This window comes from Schistocerca serialis, chromosome 1 (genome assembly GCF_023864345.2).
Source record: "Schistocerca serialis cubense isolate TAMUIC-IGC-003099 chromosome 1, iqSchSeri2.2, whole genome shotgun sequence".
Classification (NCBI taxonomy): domain Eukaryota; kingdom Metazoa; phylum Arthropoda; class Insecta; order Orthoptera; family Acrididae; genus Schistocerca; species Schistocerca serialis.
This window is the reverse complement of record NC_064638.1, coordinates 651,128,402-651,148,283: the sequence shown is the minus strand read 5'-3', so window position 1 is coordinate 651,148,283 and position 19,882 is coordinate 651,128,402. Positions and strand designations below refer to the sequence as shown.

Here is a 19,882-nt window from a genome sequence, read left to right as displayed (position 1 = left end):
GTAGTGAGTGACTCAGGGAATCAAAACAGACAAGGAATTCAGTACTCTAACCACACTGCTATTTAGGGAGCAAAATAACTGATGATGGTCGAAGTAGAGAGGGTATAAAATGTAGACTGGCAATGGCAAGGAAAGCGTTTCTGAAGAAGAAAAATTTGTTAACATCGACTACAGATTTAATGTCAGGAAGTCGTTTCTGAAAGTATCTGTATGGAGCGCAGCCATGTATGGAAGTGAAATGTGGATGATAAATAGCTTAGACAAGAGGAGAATAGAAGCTTTCAAAATGTGGTGCTACAGAAGAATCCTGAAGATAGATCAGATAACTAATGAGGAGGTATTGAATAGAATTGGGGAGAAGAGGAGCTTGTGGCACAACTTGACTAGAAGAAGGGATCGGTTGGTAGGACATGTTCTGAGACATCGAGGGATCACCAATTTAGTATTGGAGGGCCATGTGGAGGGTAAAAATCGTAGAGGGAGACCAAGAGATGAATACACTAAGCAGATTCAGAAGGATGTAGGCTGCAGTAGGTACTGGGAGATGAAGAAGCTTGCACAGGATGGAGTAGCATGGAGAGCTGCATCAAACCAGTCTCAGGACTGAAGACCACAACAACAACAACCACATCTCATCTGCTCCAGAGCCTGCAGAATTGCGTATAATTCTGTGTTGAAAACATTAAAGCTTTGAGGCAGTCAGATCTTGAGAATACAATTGGGGAAAACAAGAAAGCAACCAATGGAGCCCCCTGTTTCGACCCATCCATAAATAAGCTACAGAGCTGTGGTATTCGGTTAAAATGTCATAAAACATATGCAGGAGTGCAATCTCTCCTGTACTGCACTAAATCTAAAATCACTCTGGGCCTCTGTGGTGTTGGTGTTGTGATTGCTCCACAAAAAACGACTCCAGAACATGCTGCATGTAGATCCCAAACAGCTTTGTTGCTTCTGGAGGATTGGAGAAAAGGCTTTCCTGAGATGGATGAGCAACAGTATGGTGTGCAGGTGAATCAGAGCAGTGAGGAATTTACAAACCTGATGCACCATGAGGAGCTGCCGCCAGCTGGGGAGTGATGGTTCCCCAGGCTCAGTAAACAGACTGGGTGGGGATGGTCCTGTAAGCACCGGTGGGCAACCTAATTCCCTCATGGTAGATAAAAGGGCCTTGCTGATCTATATAGTGTGCACCCATAGTCTAGCCGCTACCACATGAAAGGCCGATAAAACTTCCCTGTCTGCTCCTCATGACCTAAGACTAGACACTTTAAGACATTCAGGGCTTTCTGAGCTCTGGCTTTCATGTCTCTCACTGTTTGGAGACACCCCTGTTTCAGCACTGCTGTTACTGGGAAACAACTGTGTTTACCAGAAGTCCTCCTGATGGCCTCCCGTATTTTTGTAGAACATGTGGAATGGTTGATGAAGTCCAGGAATGCTTGCTATGACCTTTTCTTCCTCTTGTTAATTACGCATCGAACCTTGGCTTTTGTGACTCAAAAGGCTGTGAGGTTGTCTGCTGTTGGGAGATATTTAAACTGTCAGAGAGCCGCATGCTTGTCCCATCTTGTTGAACAGCACTCATCGGTCTACCCAGGTGAGCTGAGGACTTTGGATAGATAAGTCAGCAGCATGATGGATCACTTGTGTGATGTGGTCCACCCTTTTCTGGACACTCTCATAATATTCAAATACAGCCAGGTGACTGAGTAGGATCCAGTTAGCCCGCCTGACCATCCAAAGGTCATCAGTTGCTTCCCACTGAGGAAGATGGCCGCCGAGTAAGTGACGCCAGAAACCATTTCCAGAAAGTTAAGTGATTTAGACAGGAATATAATTTAGTTTCACGCCGACAACAAATTAAATACGTGCATTAGTGTATTGTTTAGTCTTGCCATTAAAGGTTTGACTTTTCTTTGCGTATTTTTTCAGAAAACACGAAAAGATCGTAACTTCGCGAAGTCGCGCTTAGGCTTAAATTTTGTAAACGTGTTTGTTTTTTATTTCATGGTAATTTAACTAGTTTCTCGGTAACAAATAAGTAAACTACCGTAAATAGTGTATAACTTCATTGTTTTAATACAGATTTCAGAAAAACAGCGTAACTTTATATCAGAAACTTGCCTATATACATTTGTTTATAGGCCTAATTCTCGTAACGTTTTTGGAGAATCAAAGTTAAAGTATCTCGTTTAATTGTCCTTTTTTTCATTCCATCGAGTGAAATATATAATAAATAGCGTATACCTTCGTTGTTTTAATACAGATCTCAGAAAAACAGCAGAATTTTAAATCTGAAACTTGCTTATATACATTTGTGAATAGGCTTAGTTCTTGTAACGTCTTTTTTGATTTTCGGTAATTTAATTGATTTATTCTAGCTAAAGTATTATTTTTGCCATGAGTGAGAAGTGCCTGACTTGCCGTAGAATTGTTAGTTCCGGGGTTTGGTGTGATGGATGCAGTATTTTTTTTTTCACTGGGGGGACTGCAGTGGCGTGGGTGTTGGGAAAGTGGATCAGGCTCATCAGTGGTTATGTAGGATTTGCAGCAGAGATAGGAAGATAGTGGAACAGGAGGGGAAAATTGCTGCCCTTCAGGCTGAGCTAGATCAGGCTAGGGAAGATCTGGACAGGTTAAGGAGGGAGAAGGGCAAAGAGAGGTGGGAAGTGGCAACAGGTAGCAGAAGGAACAGGCCTAGAACTAAGTCTGACAGTTTTGTGGTGAATGTCAAAAATAAGTTTGACCTGTTGCTTCAGTTAGAAACTGATGAGCCTCAAGCAGAGGTAGGTGTAGACAGGACACAACAAACTTTCAATAGGAAATTGAAAAAGAATGTAGGAAAGTCATCGAAAAGGAAGAAAGTTTTGTTGTTAGGCAGTTCTCATGCCAGAGGTGTAGGCCAACTTCTGCAGGAGGAATTACGACCAGAATATCAGGCCACAAATTTTTTCAAACCAAGTGCTAGTCTGGATCAGGTGACAGAGGATTTAGGTTCACTCTGTAAAGGATTTACCAGGGAAGACACCGTGGTTATTGTGGGAGGGCCAGGGAACAGCATCGATAGAGATCCTGGGTACAGTATAGAGTGTGACCTGGTAAAGATTGCGTCGGCATCGAGACACACCAATGTTGAATTTGTATCTGTCCTGAGACGCCATGACCGGCCTCATTTGAATTCTTCTGTTGGGAGAGTTAATTTGGAGTTGGAACGGCTGCTTGGGTCGGGTGCGGGGGCTCATATTGGTGTGGTTCCTGTTGATTATCTCAGTAGGTGGGACTATACCAGGCACGGCCTACATCTCAACAGGAAAGGGAAGGGGAAACTGGCTGGGGCAATAGCAGGAAATTTAAGGGGGGGGAGGCACTGCCATGAATGGTAAAATACCAGTGGTTACAGGTGTTGGAGCAGCACCTTTTTTAGGATAGGTAAGACAGAAAGATGTCAAGTTCTACGAGAGGTCAGGATTGAAACAAATCTTCAGTTTAGGAAAGAAATTAAACAGCACAATTCTAGCACATTGGATCACCAATCACAGCTATCAATTATAAATTTTCACCAATCACCAGAAATTTTATCTCCACCAAGTTGTATCTCAGTCCTAGGTAATTGCATTGATGAATTAAAGTCACCCAACCCAGTTGACATAATCTGCCTCTCTGAACACCATGTGACCACTGGTATAGGAACTAGGCCTAAGCACAATGAGAAACTCAGACAGGAGAGTACTGCAAATGTTAGAATAAGGAAAGGTTCTCATAAAAGTATAATTAAAAATAATGTAAGTATATTTCATCAAAATATTGGGAGTTTAAAGAATAAAGTAGATGAGCTTCTGGTTTGTTTAGAAGATTTTGAAGCTGAGAATGAAATGGATATACTATGCCTGTCTGAGCATCACATTGTTACTGATATGGATAAGGTAAATGTAAGTGGTTATAAGCTCTCTGCACATGTAATGAGAGAAAATATGGAGAAAGGAGGAGTTGCCATATATGTCAAAAGTTATCATTGTGCAAAAAGTATAGAAACAAAAAAGTTTTGTGTAGAGAAACATATAGAAGCATGTGCCTGTGAGCTTAAATTAAATAAAGGCACATTTATAATTGTAACTGTATATAGGTCCCCATCAGGAAATTTTCATCTATTTCTGAAAAATTTGGACTTCTTGTTGTGCTATCTGTCAGACAGGGGGAAGCAAATTATTATTTGTGGGGACTTCAATGTAGATTCTCTGAAAGAGGGTAATAGGAAAAATGACCTTGAAGTATTACTCGGTTCTTTCAATTTGACACCCGTTATTGATTTTCCTACTCGGGTGGTAAAGGATAGCAGCTCACTGATAGATAACGTCTTTATAGACCAAGATAAGTTTAACCAGATAAATGCTCAGCCTGTTGAGAATGGTCTTTCTGATCATGGTGCACAGCTAGTTACAATATATGACATAGCTCCATTCAGCAATACTAAACAGTCCTCCAAAGTAGTACGTTCAGTCAACGATTTAACAATTGCAAATTTCAGGGAAAGCCTACAGCAGTTAGACTGGGATGAGGTGTACCGTGAACCTGATGCCAATTTAAAATATAATTTATTTCATGACATTTTTGTAAATGCATTTGAAAACTGCTTCCCCAAGAAAATAGTTAAATATACTCGTAAGAAACCTTGTAACAAACCATGGCTTACTAAGGGTATAAAAATATCTTGTAACCGGAAAAGGGAAATGTATCGGACAGCAAGGAAGAGTAGTGACCCAGAAACTATCAAAAATTATAAAAACTACTGTGTTATATTAAGAAAAGTTATTAAAAAATCCAGGAGTATGTGTATCATGTCTGAAATCAGCAACTCTGATAATAAAATTAAAACAATTTGGAATATTATTAAAAGAGAAACAGGTCAACCAAGAGCAGAGGAAGACAGTATTACCATCAAATTGAATGAAAACTTTACGAACAAAAAGTCAGAAGTTGAAAATATTTTTAATAATCATTTTCTAAATGTTGTGGATATAGTAGGATCCAGGTGTTCATTAGAAGATGCTAGGCTGTTAATGGAAGAGGCCATACCTATGCAATTTGATACAATTGAAATCTCACCCACTTCTCCCTCTGAAATTAGGAAAATAATAAACTTGCTTAAAAGCAAAAACTCACATGGAATTGATGGCATTTCCAGCAAAATACTAAAAGCTTGTTCTCAACAGATAAGTAAGATTCTCAGCCACCTGTGTAATAGCTCTCTGGAACAGGGCATTTTCCCTGATAGACTGAAATATGCTATTGTTATACCTTTGCATAAAAAGGGGGATAGATCTGATGTCAACAATTACCGTCCAATCTCCCTTCTAACAGCTTTATCCAAAATTTTTGAGAAAGTAATGTATTCAAGAGTAGCTTCACATATCTGTAAAAATGAAGTACTAACAAAATGTCAGTTTGGTTTCCAGAAAGGTTTTTCAACAGAAAATGCCATATATGCTTTCACCAGTCAAATTTTGAATGATCTGAATAACCGAACACCACCCATTGGGATTTTTTGTGATCTCTCAAAGGCTTTTGATTGTGTAAATCATGAAATTCTGCTAGACAAGCTCAAGTATTGTGGCATGAGTGGGACAGTGCACAAATGGTTTAATTCGTACCTAACTGGAAGAGTGCAGAAAGTTGAAATAAGTAGTTCTCGTAACACGCAAAGATCAGCACATTCCTCAAACTGGGGAACTATCAAGAATGGGGTTCCACAAGGGTCAGTCTTGGGTCCTTTGTTGTTGTTATTATATATTAATGACTTGCCATTCTATATTCATGAAGAGGCAAAGTTAGTTCTCTCTGCTGATGATACAAGTATAGTAATCACACCTGAGAAACAAGAATTAACTGATGAAATTGTCAATACTGTCTTTCAGAAAATTACTAAGTGGTTCCTTGTAAATGGACTCTCACTGAATTTTGATAAGACACAGTACATACAGTTCCGTACAGTGAATGGTATGACGCCATTAATAAATATAGACCTTAATCAGAAGCATATAGCTAAGGTAGAATATTCCAAATTTTTAGGTATGTCCATTGATGAGAGATTAAATTGGAAGAAACACATTGATGATCTGCTGAAACGTTTGAGTTCAGCTACTTATGCAATAAGGGTCATTGCAAATTTTGGTGATAAACATCTTAGTAAATTAGCTTACTACGCCTATTTTCACTCATTGCTTTCATATGGCATCATATTTTGGGGTAATTCATCACTGAGGAATAAAGTATTTATTGCACAAAAGCGTGTAATCAGAATAATAGCTGGAGTCCACCCAAGATCATCCTGCAGACATTTATTTAAGGATCTAGGGATATTCACAGTAGCTTCTCAGTATATATACTCTCTTATGAAATTTGTTATTAACAACCAAACCCAATTCAAAAGTAATAGCAGTGTGCATAACTACAATACTAGGAGAAAGGACGATCTTCACTATTCAAGATTAAATCTAACTTTGGCACAGAAAGGGGTGAATTATACTGGCACTAAAGTCTTTGGTCACTTACCAAATAGTATCAAAAGTCTGACAGATAACCAACAAGTATTTAAGAAGAAATTAAGAGAATTTCTGAATGACAACTCCTTCTACTCCATAGAGGAATTTTTAGTTATAAATTAAGAAAAAAAAATATTAAAAAAAATAAAAAATAAAAATAAAAATAAAAAATAAAGAAAAACAAAAAAACACAAAAAAATAAAGTTGTTATATTAACTTAAGTATGTTGTTAAATTAACCTAATTATGTCATGTATTGGAAAATTCGACTCGTTCCACATCATTACGAAATATCGTATTCATGATCCATGGAACTAGTATTAATCTAATCTAATCTAATCTAATCTAATCTAATCTGGAGAGCAGAAAGAGAAGTTGATGGCTGTGGACGACGCATTAACAGCTGAGAAATGAGTGGTACCACCTGTGTAACTGACTGCACAGTTCCTGATATATTACAAAGTTCTCTAAGACTTGACTGCTAGGGCAAGTATAGTTCAAGCCCCAATATACATTATGGGCATTGAAATAACCCAGTAGAAGAAATGATTAGGGGAGCTGTTCTTTAAGATCTACGAGAGCCTCACTGTGTATCACAACCTGCAGAGGTAAGTACAATGAGCAGATAATGATGATCTGACCCACATGAACTGCAATGGCTATGGCTTGTAAGTCAGTAACCAAGGAGAGAGCAGAAGAGTGGTGCATGTCATTGACAAACACAGCAACCCCTCCCTTGGCCTGTTCCCCAGTCAGGTCATCCTTTCGTTGGAAGCTACAGCCTCATAGTACAGGGGCATCAGACACTTTAAAATGTGTTTCCTTCAAACACACACCCAAGGGACATTCCTGTGCTAGAGGTTCAGTCCTCCATACGTGTCCTGAACACACTTATGTTACACTGCAGTATGGGAGCCATTTATCATGGGGGATGCACTTTCATCCTGTCTTTCCACCAAGGAGGGGGCCCGTAATGGGTCGAGGCTTGGTGTTCGGAAGAGACGAGCTGCTGATTCTTTGTCTTTGATTTTTTGCCCTGGGAAGGCTTTGGAGCCACAACCATGGCTATGGTTAATGGCAGCACTGGACAGCGGACCAGACTGAGCTGTCAAAGGGGCAGGAAACCCCAGAACAGCAGCAACCACAGATTTTTCTGATGTTCTGAGAGGAGGTATAGGCATGGGTATTAGTGCTGACAGTAGCAATCTCCATTTGTGTAGCACCATCAATTTCTGGACTGGCTGTTTTATAACAGAAGCAAACGAGGCAGTGAATGTGAGTGGCTGCATGGCCTTGCAGATCTTCCTGGCTTCACTATATGGGATGTAGTTTGTCGTTTTTATCCCTTGGATCTTCCTTTCTTTAAGGAAGATACTGCACCCCTATGCCATATCCTCAGAGCAGCAGTTGACACACGCTGGAGGAGTGTCACAAGCTTTTCTTCCGTTACAACCAAGAGAATTGTGACCAAAGTGCTGGTATTTAAACAGTGCTTTGCATAGGGAAACCCGCACACCTAGGTGAAGGAAGCCGGAGTCAACAAGCTCTGAAGTTTCATGCTGTTAAATGTAAGTATAAATGAGTCTGATTTGATCCAATCACCATCCACCTTTTTCATGAGGTCTCTACTATCTTCGCAATCCCATCGGTCAACAAAAAGGGAAACAAGTTTAATCTTTTCGACTATCAACAATAAACTAAACATTAAAAACAGCTGAAAATGCAAACATACATCAGGAACATTTCTACCACCACAATTAAAAAATAGAATAAAGAAAATATTTGCAAATCAATTTATAAAGCCCATGAAATTAAAAAAAATCCTATTACTTTTTTATCATGCCACATAATATATCTGTCCGCAGCTCGTGGTCTTGCGGTCGTGTTCCCAGTGGGGTCAGGGAATTTCACCTGCCTCGAGATGACTGGGTGTTCGTGTTGTCCTCATCATTTCATCTTCATAAGGAAAGTGGCGAGGTCAGACTGAGCAAAGGTTGAGAGTTTGTACAGGCGCTGATAACCACACTGTTGAGCGCCCCTCAAATCAAACATCATCATAATCATCATATATACCTCAACATATGCCAACGATCTACTGTACAATCTGAAGAAATATCACAACTATCAAATGATGGGGACAGTGAACAGCGGACATGTACATAAGAAAAAAGAGCAGACAATGCGTAGTATTCCCACAAGTCCTTCGAAAGAGCAAACACACTCACTCACTTACTCACTCTCCCTCCCTCCCTTCCTCCCTCTCCCTCTCCCCCTCCCTCTCTCTCTCTCTCTCTCTCTCTCTCTCTCACACACACAGAGAGAGAGGTAGTTTTGAGTCATTGAAAGACACCCATACAAGACTGAAAACTTATGAAAATCAGTTCTATGATAGAGCAGCAGAAATAGTTTAGTATTCCAATATTTCTCGACTAGCAGGGAACCCATATATCTGACGTGCCATGATAAGCTTCTGTCAGATGGTAAGAGCCCACCCAGAAACTGTGAATGGGGCTTGTGCTGTGAGCAGTAGTAGTTATCTCTAATCTCCTCACTGTAAAAAGTGTTGACAATCTCAAAATACCAATGCCTGATAAAAAAGCACCCAGAGGACATGGTCAGATGTCAACATGAGAGCATGCATACCTGTCATCATGGAATGACCATGTCTGACTTCCGCAAGGTAGCATCATTTCATTGTGCTCCAAGCACATCATAACCCCCTCACTAGTTGAGCGTTACCTGACTGTAGCTAGAACATAGCCCCCTCACATCTGGGCCTGCCATCGGAGAATAAATAATGGACTCCCTGCAACATTCTGTGTCATCCTCCATTGCTGGTCAGAGACTAGCAGCAGCCGGACTAGGGCCTAGGCTGGCATCCATTAATTGTTGTGTACAGATGTGACTCTCACAACTAGAAAAATCCGTGATGAACAGACTATGGAAAGTCCTGATGGACTGTAAACAATGAGGAGTGAAGGTAACAACTCATCAAATAGTTCGAGCGCGCGCGCACACACACACACACACACACACACACACACACACACACACCACCTCCCGCCTCACCGCACACATAAACATGTGTATCAACTATTTAACACCCTCTCTGTTAATTGCTTAGTTGTTACCTTTATTCCAAAATTATTTAAGATCTAAGATGAATTACATAGCTCTTCTTTGAACCTCCATGTTATGTATTATTAATTCAGTTGGATGTGGTTCCTAACCTTAAAAAACATACAAAAGAATGGGTAAGATGAGAGATACGAAAACATCAACTTTACACGAGAGTTACATAACCGTTCCAATGCAGCAACCTATATACTTTAGAAATAATTACTGTTTTAGTCTATAGTTGCAATTCCTTTTTGATTTATTTTGTCTACTGGCTACCAGTTTCAGTACACAGTACCATTCTCAGGCAATCCCCTGGCACATAGTTGTGATGCTCACTTCCCAAGCAACTGTGCAAAGAAAATGTGGCTATAGGCTAAAGCATAACTCTGGAGCCTGCAATTTGATGAATGTTCACAAATGAGTCATACTAAATTTACATAGCCTTTAAAGTGCTATAGTTACTTCCTTGGCTTTTTGTAATATATTCCAAGAAAACAGGTTTAAAGTCTTTTATGGGTGAGAGGAGAGTTTGGTTTCTTTTTTTAACTTTATCTAACATTATGAATTATTCAGCAATAAAATTATTCTTTATTCTTGATTAAAATGTTTTATTTCATAATAAAAGTAATCAAGCATCACACTACATCTTTCTTCATAGTACTTATATTTGGCCCTTATTCAACCAAGAAACGAACACTGAGGGAAAAAATCTAAGAAGAAACAAATAATGATACTACACATCCAAAGTTATCCTTTCCTTGCACAAAGCTAATGGCTGCACACACAATGTGAACTTAGCTAGCTTTACTGAGTGACAGCAAAGGAGGATTCCTCCATTTGGAGGACACTCACAGCCATTAAAGCATACTCATACATGTATGTGTGCACAAAACGTCTCATCATCAGAACTTTATAGAACATACACGTGTATATTCACAAAATTGGCTCAAGTGTCCTGGTGAAATTCAGGGTTTGACAACCTACCTTTTTTGTTACCATTTTCACACGCTTACAACTGCCTTTATGTGCTTACTATCTTTTTGTTGGGTGTTATTATTAAGTATCATTACAATTACAATTTAAATTACTACAGATGTGAAAATGTAGGTATTTCACTGCAGTGCTGACATTTACCACAGATTGTGGAATGAAAATAATTAAAATATATTTGGCTGTTCTTGTGTATCATTGCACTTGCTTGAATTGAGTCAGCCCCTAATCTTTATGTGAAGTAGTAAATTATATAGCATTTTGCAATAATTTTCTATGATTATCATCTCTCTGAATGTAACGATGTTATCTCTGAATAACAACATAAATACCATGAATATTTAGGGCCTAACAGAGAACTTACAGAATTCAAAAATTTTTGTAACCTTTATGTAGGGCAGTCATTATATATGAGTTTATGTATGAAAAACACAATACATATTTATAAAGGACCTAGTAAGGTTTCATGGATCATAATATATATATTAATTTTAAAATGGTAAATTTCCTTTATAGTTTGAATACTGTCTGCTACATAATCATTGAGTATTGTTTACCTGACGATGTATCGGACGAACTGCTTTCTGAGGAATCTGATGTGCTTGAACTGCTATCAGAGGAACTGAGTGCCTTCATCAAAGCAGGTAGCATGGAAACTTTTGGTTGAGATTTTAGATGTTCCCGCAGCTCATCTCTGCAGGAAGAAGAAAAACTGTAATCCCACAGCCCACACATCAGAGACTGGTTAAAATAATTAAATCGTACACTTACGTTAGGCCACCCAAACCAATCGAGGTGAAGAAATTTATTGCAAACCTCGTGTTTTTTGGATTATCACGAGGAAATAATCCATCAAAAGCTATCTGCATTGTGCTGAAAATAAAGAACCATAAGTCTTAAAATACACAACCACCAAAAAAAATTTTAATGATTGACTAACTGTAACAGATGTCATCAAATATTACCTATCTCTCTGTCTCATTAAATGTTTTACATTTCAAGATCTTGCAGTCTGTTGGTGCACTAACTGGTATTTTATTTCTTTAATGCTCAAAATTACCCTTTGTTTAGTGCTCAAAATATAATCTATTAAATTATTTAGTCACAATATGCTAAAAACAAACTAATTTTTCATTAAGAAACAATGACAAAGTCAACAAAGGAAATGTAAAAAGTGACAAGCAAATTTCTTTGCTGTGATTCAGTGATTTATGTGGCACCCAACAACTGATTTAATGGAGATTCAGGATGTGAGACCATAAATTGTAACATTCCAACCCATAATGTTACATATCAACTGGAAGGATGAAAGTGTTACTTACAACTGAACTACTGAAAAAATTAAATGAAATACTCAGTCAACTTTCATATGTGACTTCAAATAATTTATCTCTAGTAATCAAATGTAAAAATGTCACGTATAAGAAGTATTGCAGTAAGATTTTGGAATATATACTGTGTTTGAATGTTATGAATTATCTCAAAGAAAGAAATCTATTGACACAGCCAGCATGAATTCCTAATTCCAAAAACATCGTTCATGTGCAACACAACTAGCTCTTTATTTCTTCTGGCAGGAATCTCAACTTGATTCCATTTTTCTAGATTTCCAGAGGGCTTTTGATACCATTTTTCACTGGCGGCTTCTAATTAAACTGTGTTCCTATGGAGTACTGTCTCAGTCATGCAACTGCATTTGTGACTTCCTGTCAAAAAGGTCACAGATCGCAGTAACTGAACGAAGGTCATAGAGAAAAAAAGAAGTTTATCCGGCATTCCGCAAGTAAGTGTTATAGGCTCTCTCCTGTTCATGATTTATATAAATGATTTAGGAGTCAATCTGAGCAACCCTCTTATACTGTTTGCAGATGTGTTCTGTCATTTACTATAAAGAAGTCTTCAGCTGATCAAAATAGTTTACAAAATGATACATATGCGAAGTGTGATAACTGACTAAAATAATGGAAATTGTGAGGTCTTCCACATGAGTACTAAAAGGAGTCCATTAAATTTTGGTTACAGGGTACATCATACACATCTAAAGGCTGTCAATTCAACTAAACACCTAAGGATTACAATTCTGAACAACTTACATCAGAACAAGATTACGAAAAGGAAAGTTGTTACTCACCATATACAGGAGATACTGAGTCACAGATAGGCACAACAAAAAAGACTGTTCCAAATAAAGCTTTCAGTCTGTAAAGCCTTCATCAAAAATAGACCCCCCCCCCCCCCCCCCCCACACACACACACACACACACGACTGCATCTAAGGCAACTGTAGCCACACTGAAGGCCTTACAGGCCGAAAGCTTTATTGGGAACAATCTTCTTGTTGTGCCTATCTGCGCCTCAGCATCTCCACTATATGGTGAGTAGCAACTTTCCTTTTCATAATACAGTTACATTCCATCCAGGATTTTCCATTGTTTCTCATCGGAACAAATGCATTTTTCGTTGCAGTGAGATCTTTTCATGAACTTTCAATCACCAACTTCCTCTTCTGAATACAAAAACATCTTGTTGATGCCAAACTACTTAAGGAAAAACAAACATCGTAATAAAATAAGAGAAATCAAAGCCTGCATAGAAAGATTCAAGTGTTAGTTTTTACCATTTGCTGTTTAAGAATGGAATGGTAGAGAAATAGTGTGAAAATGGTTCAACAAACCCTCTGCCAGGCATATAAGTACGAATTGCAAAGTTTCCATGTAGATGTCATATCCCCTCCCACACTATGCCATCACTACACTACCGGCTTAATGTTACAACATAGTTATCAAGGTAGTTGAGTCAAATGAAGCAATAAATCTTTTTTGATAGAAGGAGCTGTGGCTTCAACCCATATTTAAAAATTAAATTTCCATTAAGTTATTCTTGTTATTGAAGGCCTAAAGAAAGTAACATTAACGATTTTGTTATATTATCTGTCCATAACTAGTGCTGGCAAAGTGGTTTGCATACAAAAATGAGAGCTCAGAAACATACTAATAGGATTTAACAATTTTCCTCTCAATATGACATTTGGGAGATAACACTCTTGTCCTTCTGCTCCATCACATTTCCTCTTATTTTACTTTCCTCAAATATCTGAATAATACATCCCACTACATACAAAAATGTGGGAATTTAAGGAGATGGGACCTGGATAAACTGAAAGAACCAGAGGTTGTAGAGAGTTTCAGGGAGAGCATAAGGGAACAATTGACAGAAATGGGGGAAAGAAATACAGTAGAAGAAGAATGGGTAGCTTTGAGGAATGAAATAGTGAAGGCAGCAGAGGATCAAGTAGATAAAAAGATGAGGGCTAGTAGAAATCCTTGGGTAACAGAAGAAATATTGAATTTAATTGATGAAAGAAGAAAGTATAAAAATGCAGTAAATGAAGCAAGCAAAAAGGAATACAAACGTCTCCAAAATGAGATTGACAGGAAGTGCAAAATGGTTACCAGGGATGGCTAGAGGACAAATGTAAGGATGTAGAGGCATATCTCACTAGGGGTCAGATAGATACTGCCTACAGGAAAATTAAAGAGACCTTTGGAGAAAAGAGAGGCACTTGTATGAATATCAAGAGCTCAGATGGAAACCCTGTTCTAAGAAAAGAAGGGAAAGCAGAAAGGTGGAAGGAGTATATAGAGGGTCTACACAAGGGCGATGTACTTGAGGGCAATATTTTGGAAATGGAAGAGGACGTAGATGAAGATGAAATGGAAGATAAGATACTGCGTGAAGAGTTCGACAGAGCACTGAAAGACCTGAGTCAAAACAAAGCCCCAGGAGTAGACAACATTCCATTAGAGCTACTGACAGCCTTGGGAGAGCCAGTCCTGACAAAACTACCATCTGGTGAGCAAGATGTATGAGACAGGCGAAATACCCTCAGACTTCAAGAAGAATATAATAATTCCAATCCCAAAGAAAGCAGGTGTTGACAGATGCGAAAATTACCGAACTATCAGTTTAATAAGTCACAGCTGCAAAATACTAAGGAGAATTCTTTACAGACGAATGGAAAAACTGGTAGAAGCCGACCTCGGGAAAGATCAGTTTGGATTCCGTAGAAATATCGGAACACGTGAGGCAATACTGACCCTACAATTTATCTTAGAAGCTAGATTAAGGAAAGGCAAACCTACGTTTCTAGCATTTGTAGACTTAGAGAAAGCTTTTGACAATGTTGACTGGAGTACCCCCTTTCAAATTCTGAAGGTGGCAGGGGTCAAATACAGGGAGCGAAAAGCTATTTACAATTTGTACAGAAACCAGATGGCAGTTATAAGAGTCGAGGGACATGAAAGGGAAGCAGTGGTGGGGAAGGGAGTGAGACAGGGTTGTAGCCTCTCCCCGGTGTTATTCAATCTGTATATTGAGCAAGCAGTGAAGGAAACAAAAGAAAAATTCGGAGTAGGTATTAAAACTCACGGAGAAGAAATAAAACCTTTGAGGTTCACCGATGACATTGTAATTCTGTCAGAGACAGCAAAGGACTTGGAAGAGCAGCTGAACGGAATGGACAGTGTCTTGAAAGGAGGATACAAGATGAATATCAACAAAAGCAAAACGAGGATAATGTAATGTAGTTGAATTAAGTCAGGTGATGCTGAGGGAATTAGATTAGGAAATGAGACACTTAAAGTAGTAAAGGAGTTTTGCTATTTGGGGAGCAAAATAACTGATGATGGTCGAAGTAGAGAGGATATAAAATGTAGACAGGCAATGGCAAGGAAAGCGTTTCTGAAGAAGAGAAATTTGTTTCTGAAAGTATTTGTATGGAGTGTAGCCATGTATGGAAGTGAAACATGGATGATAAATATTTTGGACAAGAAGAGAATAGAATCTTTCGAAATGTGGTGCTACAGAAGAATGCTGAAGATTAGATGGGTAGATCACATAACTAATGAGGAAGTGTTGAATAGGATTGGGGAGAAGAGAAGTTTGTGGCACAACTTGACTAGAAGAAGGGATCGGTTGGTAGGACATGTTCTGAGGCATCAAGGGATCACCAGTTTAGTATTGGAGGGCATTGTGGAGGGTAAAAATCGTAGAGGGAGACCAATAAACGAATACACTAAGCAGATTCAGAAGGATGTAGGTTGCAGTAGGTACTGGGAGATGAAGAAGCTTGCACAGGATAGAGTAGCATGGAGAGCTGCATCAAACCAGTCTCAGGACTGAAGACAACAACAACAACAACAACAACAACAACAACATAAATATGTTGTGAACTATTTACTTTTAGTCCATTCAGATAACTGCAGTTGTCAATGTTCCTAATGTGCAATGAACCCTTCATGCATAGAATCTTTTACTGATGAACATGTTCCCATTCTTTGAGAATGTCTTGTATTTCTAGCAATTATACCAAATAAATGTGTGGCAGGACAGTCCTGCTGTGTATCCACTAGGCTCCTGGATGACTTTTCCAACTTAATCCCAGAATTCAAGTCTTTGCTCTCTTTTGTGAGGTGAAGAAATTACTGATTCTGGAAGCAGAATTTTCTATAGTCTGTCTATTAAATTTGTTCATAAAACATACTTTGTGAAACAGTATGGTTTACACAGCTATTTTTCAAAATGAGTCATGTTGTGTATGTTTGATTCAAACTGATAAACTAAAATATCATGATGTAATGAAGTTCTTTGTTTTCTATGGTTCAGTGCCAATGAGAATTCATACATCATTGATGAAAGTTTAAAGGAATCTGCTTCTCCATGTGGCCATACATCTGTAGAGTATTATCCAAATGAAGGCTTCAATAAGTTTTTACAAGAGTTGAAAAACTACATTTTTTCTCATAGCTAACTCCTTCTATTCCCTGTAGAGCAAAATCCATTTCATTGTGTTATAGGGATGTAATTCACTGCAATGAATGGAATAGGACAGCTTCCTTCTATTATTACAATTGAAGCACATTGGTGCAGATACAGAAGTGCAAAAGATAGCCATGTAAGATTTTGGTTTCTCAACTTACTACAGGAAAATGCTAATTTGTTTTATACTAATACACCATGGCAGACGGCTTACTCTTTCTCGCCTGTCATTAAGAGCTGTTATATACATTCGTTGTTTTGTGTTCATTATTATTCTTATTGTTTTCAGAATCATTTTCTATTTTATTTATGTTTTTAAAATCTGATTTGGTTAATGTGAAAAACACATAGTTGCACAGTGATTTGGAGCCCATGTTAAAATGTAGGACCCTTTACAATTGGCTGTGTAAGTCAGTTCAAAGATTTGAAGAAGGTAATGGCATAAAACCTCCAATGAACAATGTCTAGCAAATCACTGTGGTGTTCAAATCACTTTGTGTATTCTATAACATATCATCATTTGAAAAACATGATCAGTGATCAAATGTACATGAAACAGCAGATGATACAGATATATCTGAGGAAAGAGAAAATTCTTCTCGTTAACTGCCTTGTAAAGGATAACACTAATGCAAATACCGATCAGGTCTTCTGGATGAACTGTATGAAAAATGCGCAAGGAAGTCTGGATCCAAAATAAAGACAATATCTTTCACTAAAGCAAATGTACTTTGATCATGGGATAATTAAGAAATTTTTAGTGTGAATTGTTAGAACATCCATCCTCCTTATACAATGCAGGCATTTGATGCCTTTGACATCTTGTCGCCTTTGGAAGTGGAGAAGGGCAAGGCACCACCAACCTCTTCAACACCACCAGACATGTAGATGCCTCCCCCTGATTCGATATTATTATCTTCATCTATATTCTCAATATTTTCAGCCATACCGACTGACTCTGTTGGGGTAGGAGTGTCTTGTATCTTACCCAGATAACGACCCCGATTCCATCACAGAAGATATCAATGTTATCGAGTCAAAGAGGTTGTAGGGCCCAGCAGTTCAGGATAGATGGTGTTTCATGCAAATCACCATATCCTACCACCTAAATGCCAAACTACTTTCATAAGCAGCAGGCAGGAGTTCCACAGTCATATCATTTGCTAAATGAAGACTATAAAAAATCATCCTGGCAACACACTGTTGGAACCAAGCTGCCTGCTACTGTATCAGACAATGCATTGCTATATGGACTATTTATTGATGCACTGATAATTACTTTGCAGGGACTTATGGACTTTCTGCCATGAATCAGAGGTTCAGACAGTTTTGCGACCATGTTGGCTGCAGATTCCTTGACTTGCACCATAGGGTGGTGGGGTTTCGGGTTCCGCTGAATAGGTCAGGAGTTCACTACACTCAGCTGGCGGCTACACGGGTAGCGGAGGCTGTGTAGCGTGGACTGGGCGGTTTTTTAGGTTAGAAGGCCTCGGGAAAGTACGGGGTGGGCTGCAATCTCAAAGGGTGCATGGCAAATACAGGACATGCTTGGATCAAGGAACAGTCGGAATTGTAGTTATAAATTGTTGTAGTTGTGCTGGGAAAGTCCCTGAGCTACAAGCGCTAATAGAAAGCACAGAAGCTGAAATCGTTGTAGGTACAGAAAGCTGGCTAAAGCCTGAAATAAGTTCTGCAGAAATTTGTACGAAGTCTCAGACGGTTTTCAGGAAAGACAGATTAGGCAGAATTGGTGGTGGAGTGTTTGTGTCTGTCAGTAGTGGTTTATCTTGTAGTGAAGTCGAAGTAGATACTCCGTGCGAATTGGTATGGGTGGAGGTTATACTTAACAGCCAAACTAAGTTAATAATCGGCTCCTTCTACCGACCCCCAGACTCCGATGATATAGTTGCTGAACAGTTCAGAGAAAATCTGAGTCTCGTAACAAATAAATACCCCACTCATACGGTTATAGTTGGTGGGGACTTCAACCTTCCCTCGATATGTTGACAAAAATACTTTTTCAAAACCGGTGGTAGGCAGAAAACATCTTCCAAGATTGTCCTAAATGCTTTCTCCAAAAATTATTTCGAGCAGTTAGTCCACGAACCCACGCGAATTGTAAATGGTTGCAAAAACACATTTGACCTCTTAGCCACAAACAATCCAGAGCTAATAGAGAGCATCATGACTGATACAGGGATTAGTGATCACAAGGTCGTTGTAGCTAGGCTCAATGCCGTTTCTTCCAAATCCACCAGAAACAAACGCAAAATAATTTTATTTAAAAAAGCGGATAAAGTGTCACTAGAAGCCTTCCTCAGAGACAATCTCCATTCCTTCCGAACTGACTATGCAAATGTAGACGAGATGTGGCTCAAATTCAAAGATATAGTAGCAACAGCAATTGAGAGATTCATACCTCATAAATCGGTAAGAGATGGAACTGGTCCCCCATGGTACACAAAACAGGTCCGAACGCTGTTGCAGAGGCAACGGAAAAAGCATGCAAAGTTCAGAAGAACGCGAAATCCCGAAGATTGGCTAAAACTTACAGAGGCGCGAAATTTGGCACGAACTTCAATGCGAGATGCCTTTAATAGGTTCCACAATGAAACATTGTCTCGAAATTTGGTAGAAAATCCGAAGAAATTCTGGTCATATGTAAAGTACACAAGCGGCAAGACGCAGTCAATACCTTCGCTGCGCAGTGCCGATGGTACTGTTACCGACGACTGTGCCACTAAAGCAGAGTTATTGAACGCAGTTTTCCGAAATTCCTTCACCAGGGAAGACAAATGGAATATTCCATAATTTGAAACACGAACAGCTGCTAGCATGAGTTTCTTAGAAGTAGATACCTTAGGGGTTGCGAAGCAACTCAAATCGCTTGATACGGGCAAGTCTTCAGGTCCAGATTGTATACCGATTAGGTTCCTTTCAGATTACGCTGATACAATAGCTCCCTACTTAGCAATCATATACAACCGCTCGCTCACCGATAGATCTGTACCTACAGATTGGAAAATTGCGCAGGTCGCACCAGTGTTTAAGAAGGTTAGTAGGAGTAATCCATCAAACTACAGACCTATATCATTGACGTCAGTTTGCAGTTGGTTTTTGGAGCATATACTGTATTCAAACATTATGAATCACCTCGAAGGGAACGATCTACTGATACGTAATCAGCATGGTTTCAGAAAACATCGTTCTTGTGCAATGCAGCTAGCTATTTATTTGCACGAAGTAATGGCCGCTATCAACAGGGGATCTCAGGTTGATTCTGTATTTCTGGATTTTCGGAAAGCTTTTGACACCGTTCCTCACAAGCGACTTCTAATCAAGCTGCGGGCCTATGGGGTATCGTCTCAGTTGTGCAACTGGATTCGTGATTTCCTGTCAGGAAGGTCGCAGTTC

The 19,882-nt window shown here is 39.0% G+C and overlaps 1 protein-coding gene across 1 annotated transcript in view; it reads right to left on the bottom strand.

The window, feature by feature from the left end:
* LOC126479065 (pre-mRNA-splicing factor CWC22 homolog) overlaps positions 1–19,882 on the bottom strand; it is a 136,800-nt gene that overhangs the window by 14,314 nt on the left and 102,604 nt on the right. The window contains exons 8-9 of the mRNA XM_050103752.1: positions 11,423–11,524; positions 11,209–11,345 (exon numbers count right to left, since the gene is read on the bottom strand). Coding sequence (XP_049959709.1) covers positions 11,209–11,345; positions 11,423–11,524 — 239 coding nt within the window. The remainder of the gene's footprint in view (positions 1–11,208; positions 11,346–11,422; positions 11,525–19,882) is intronic.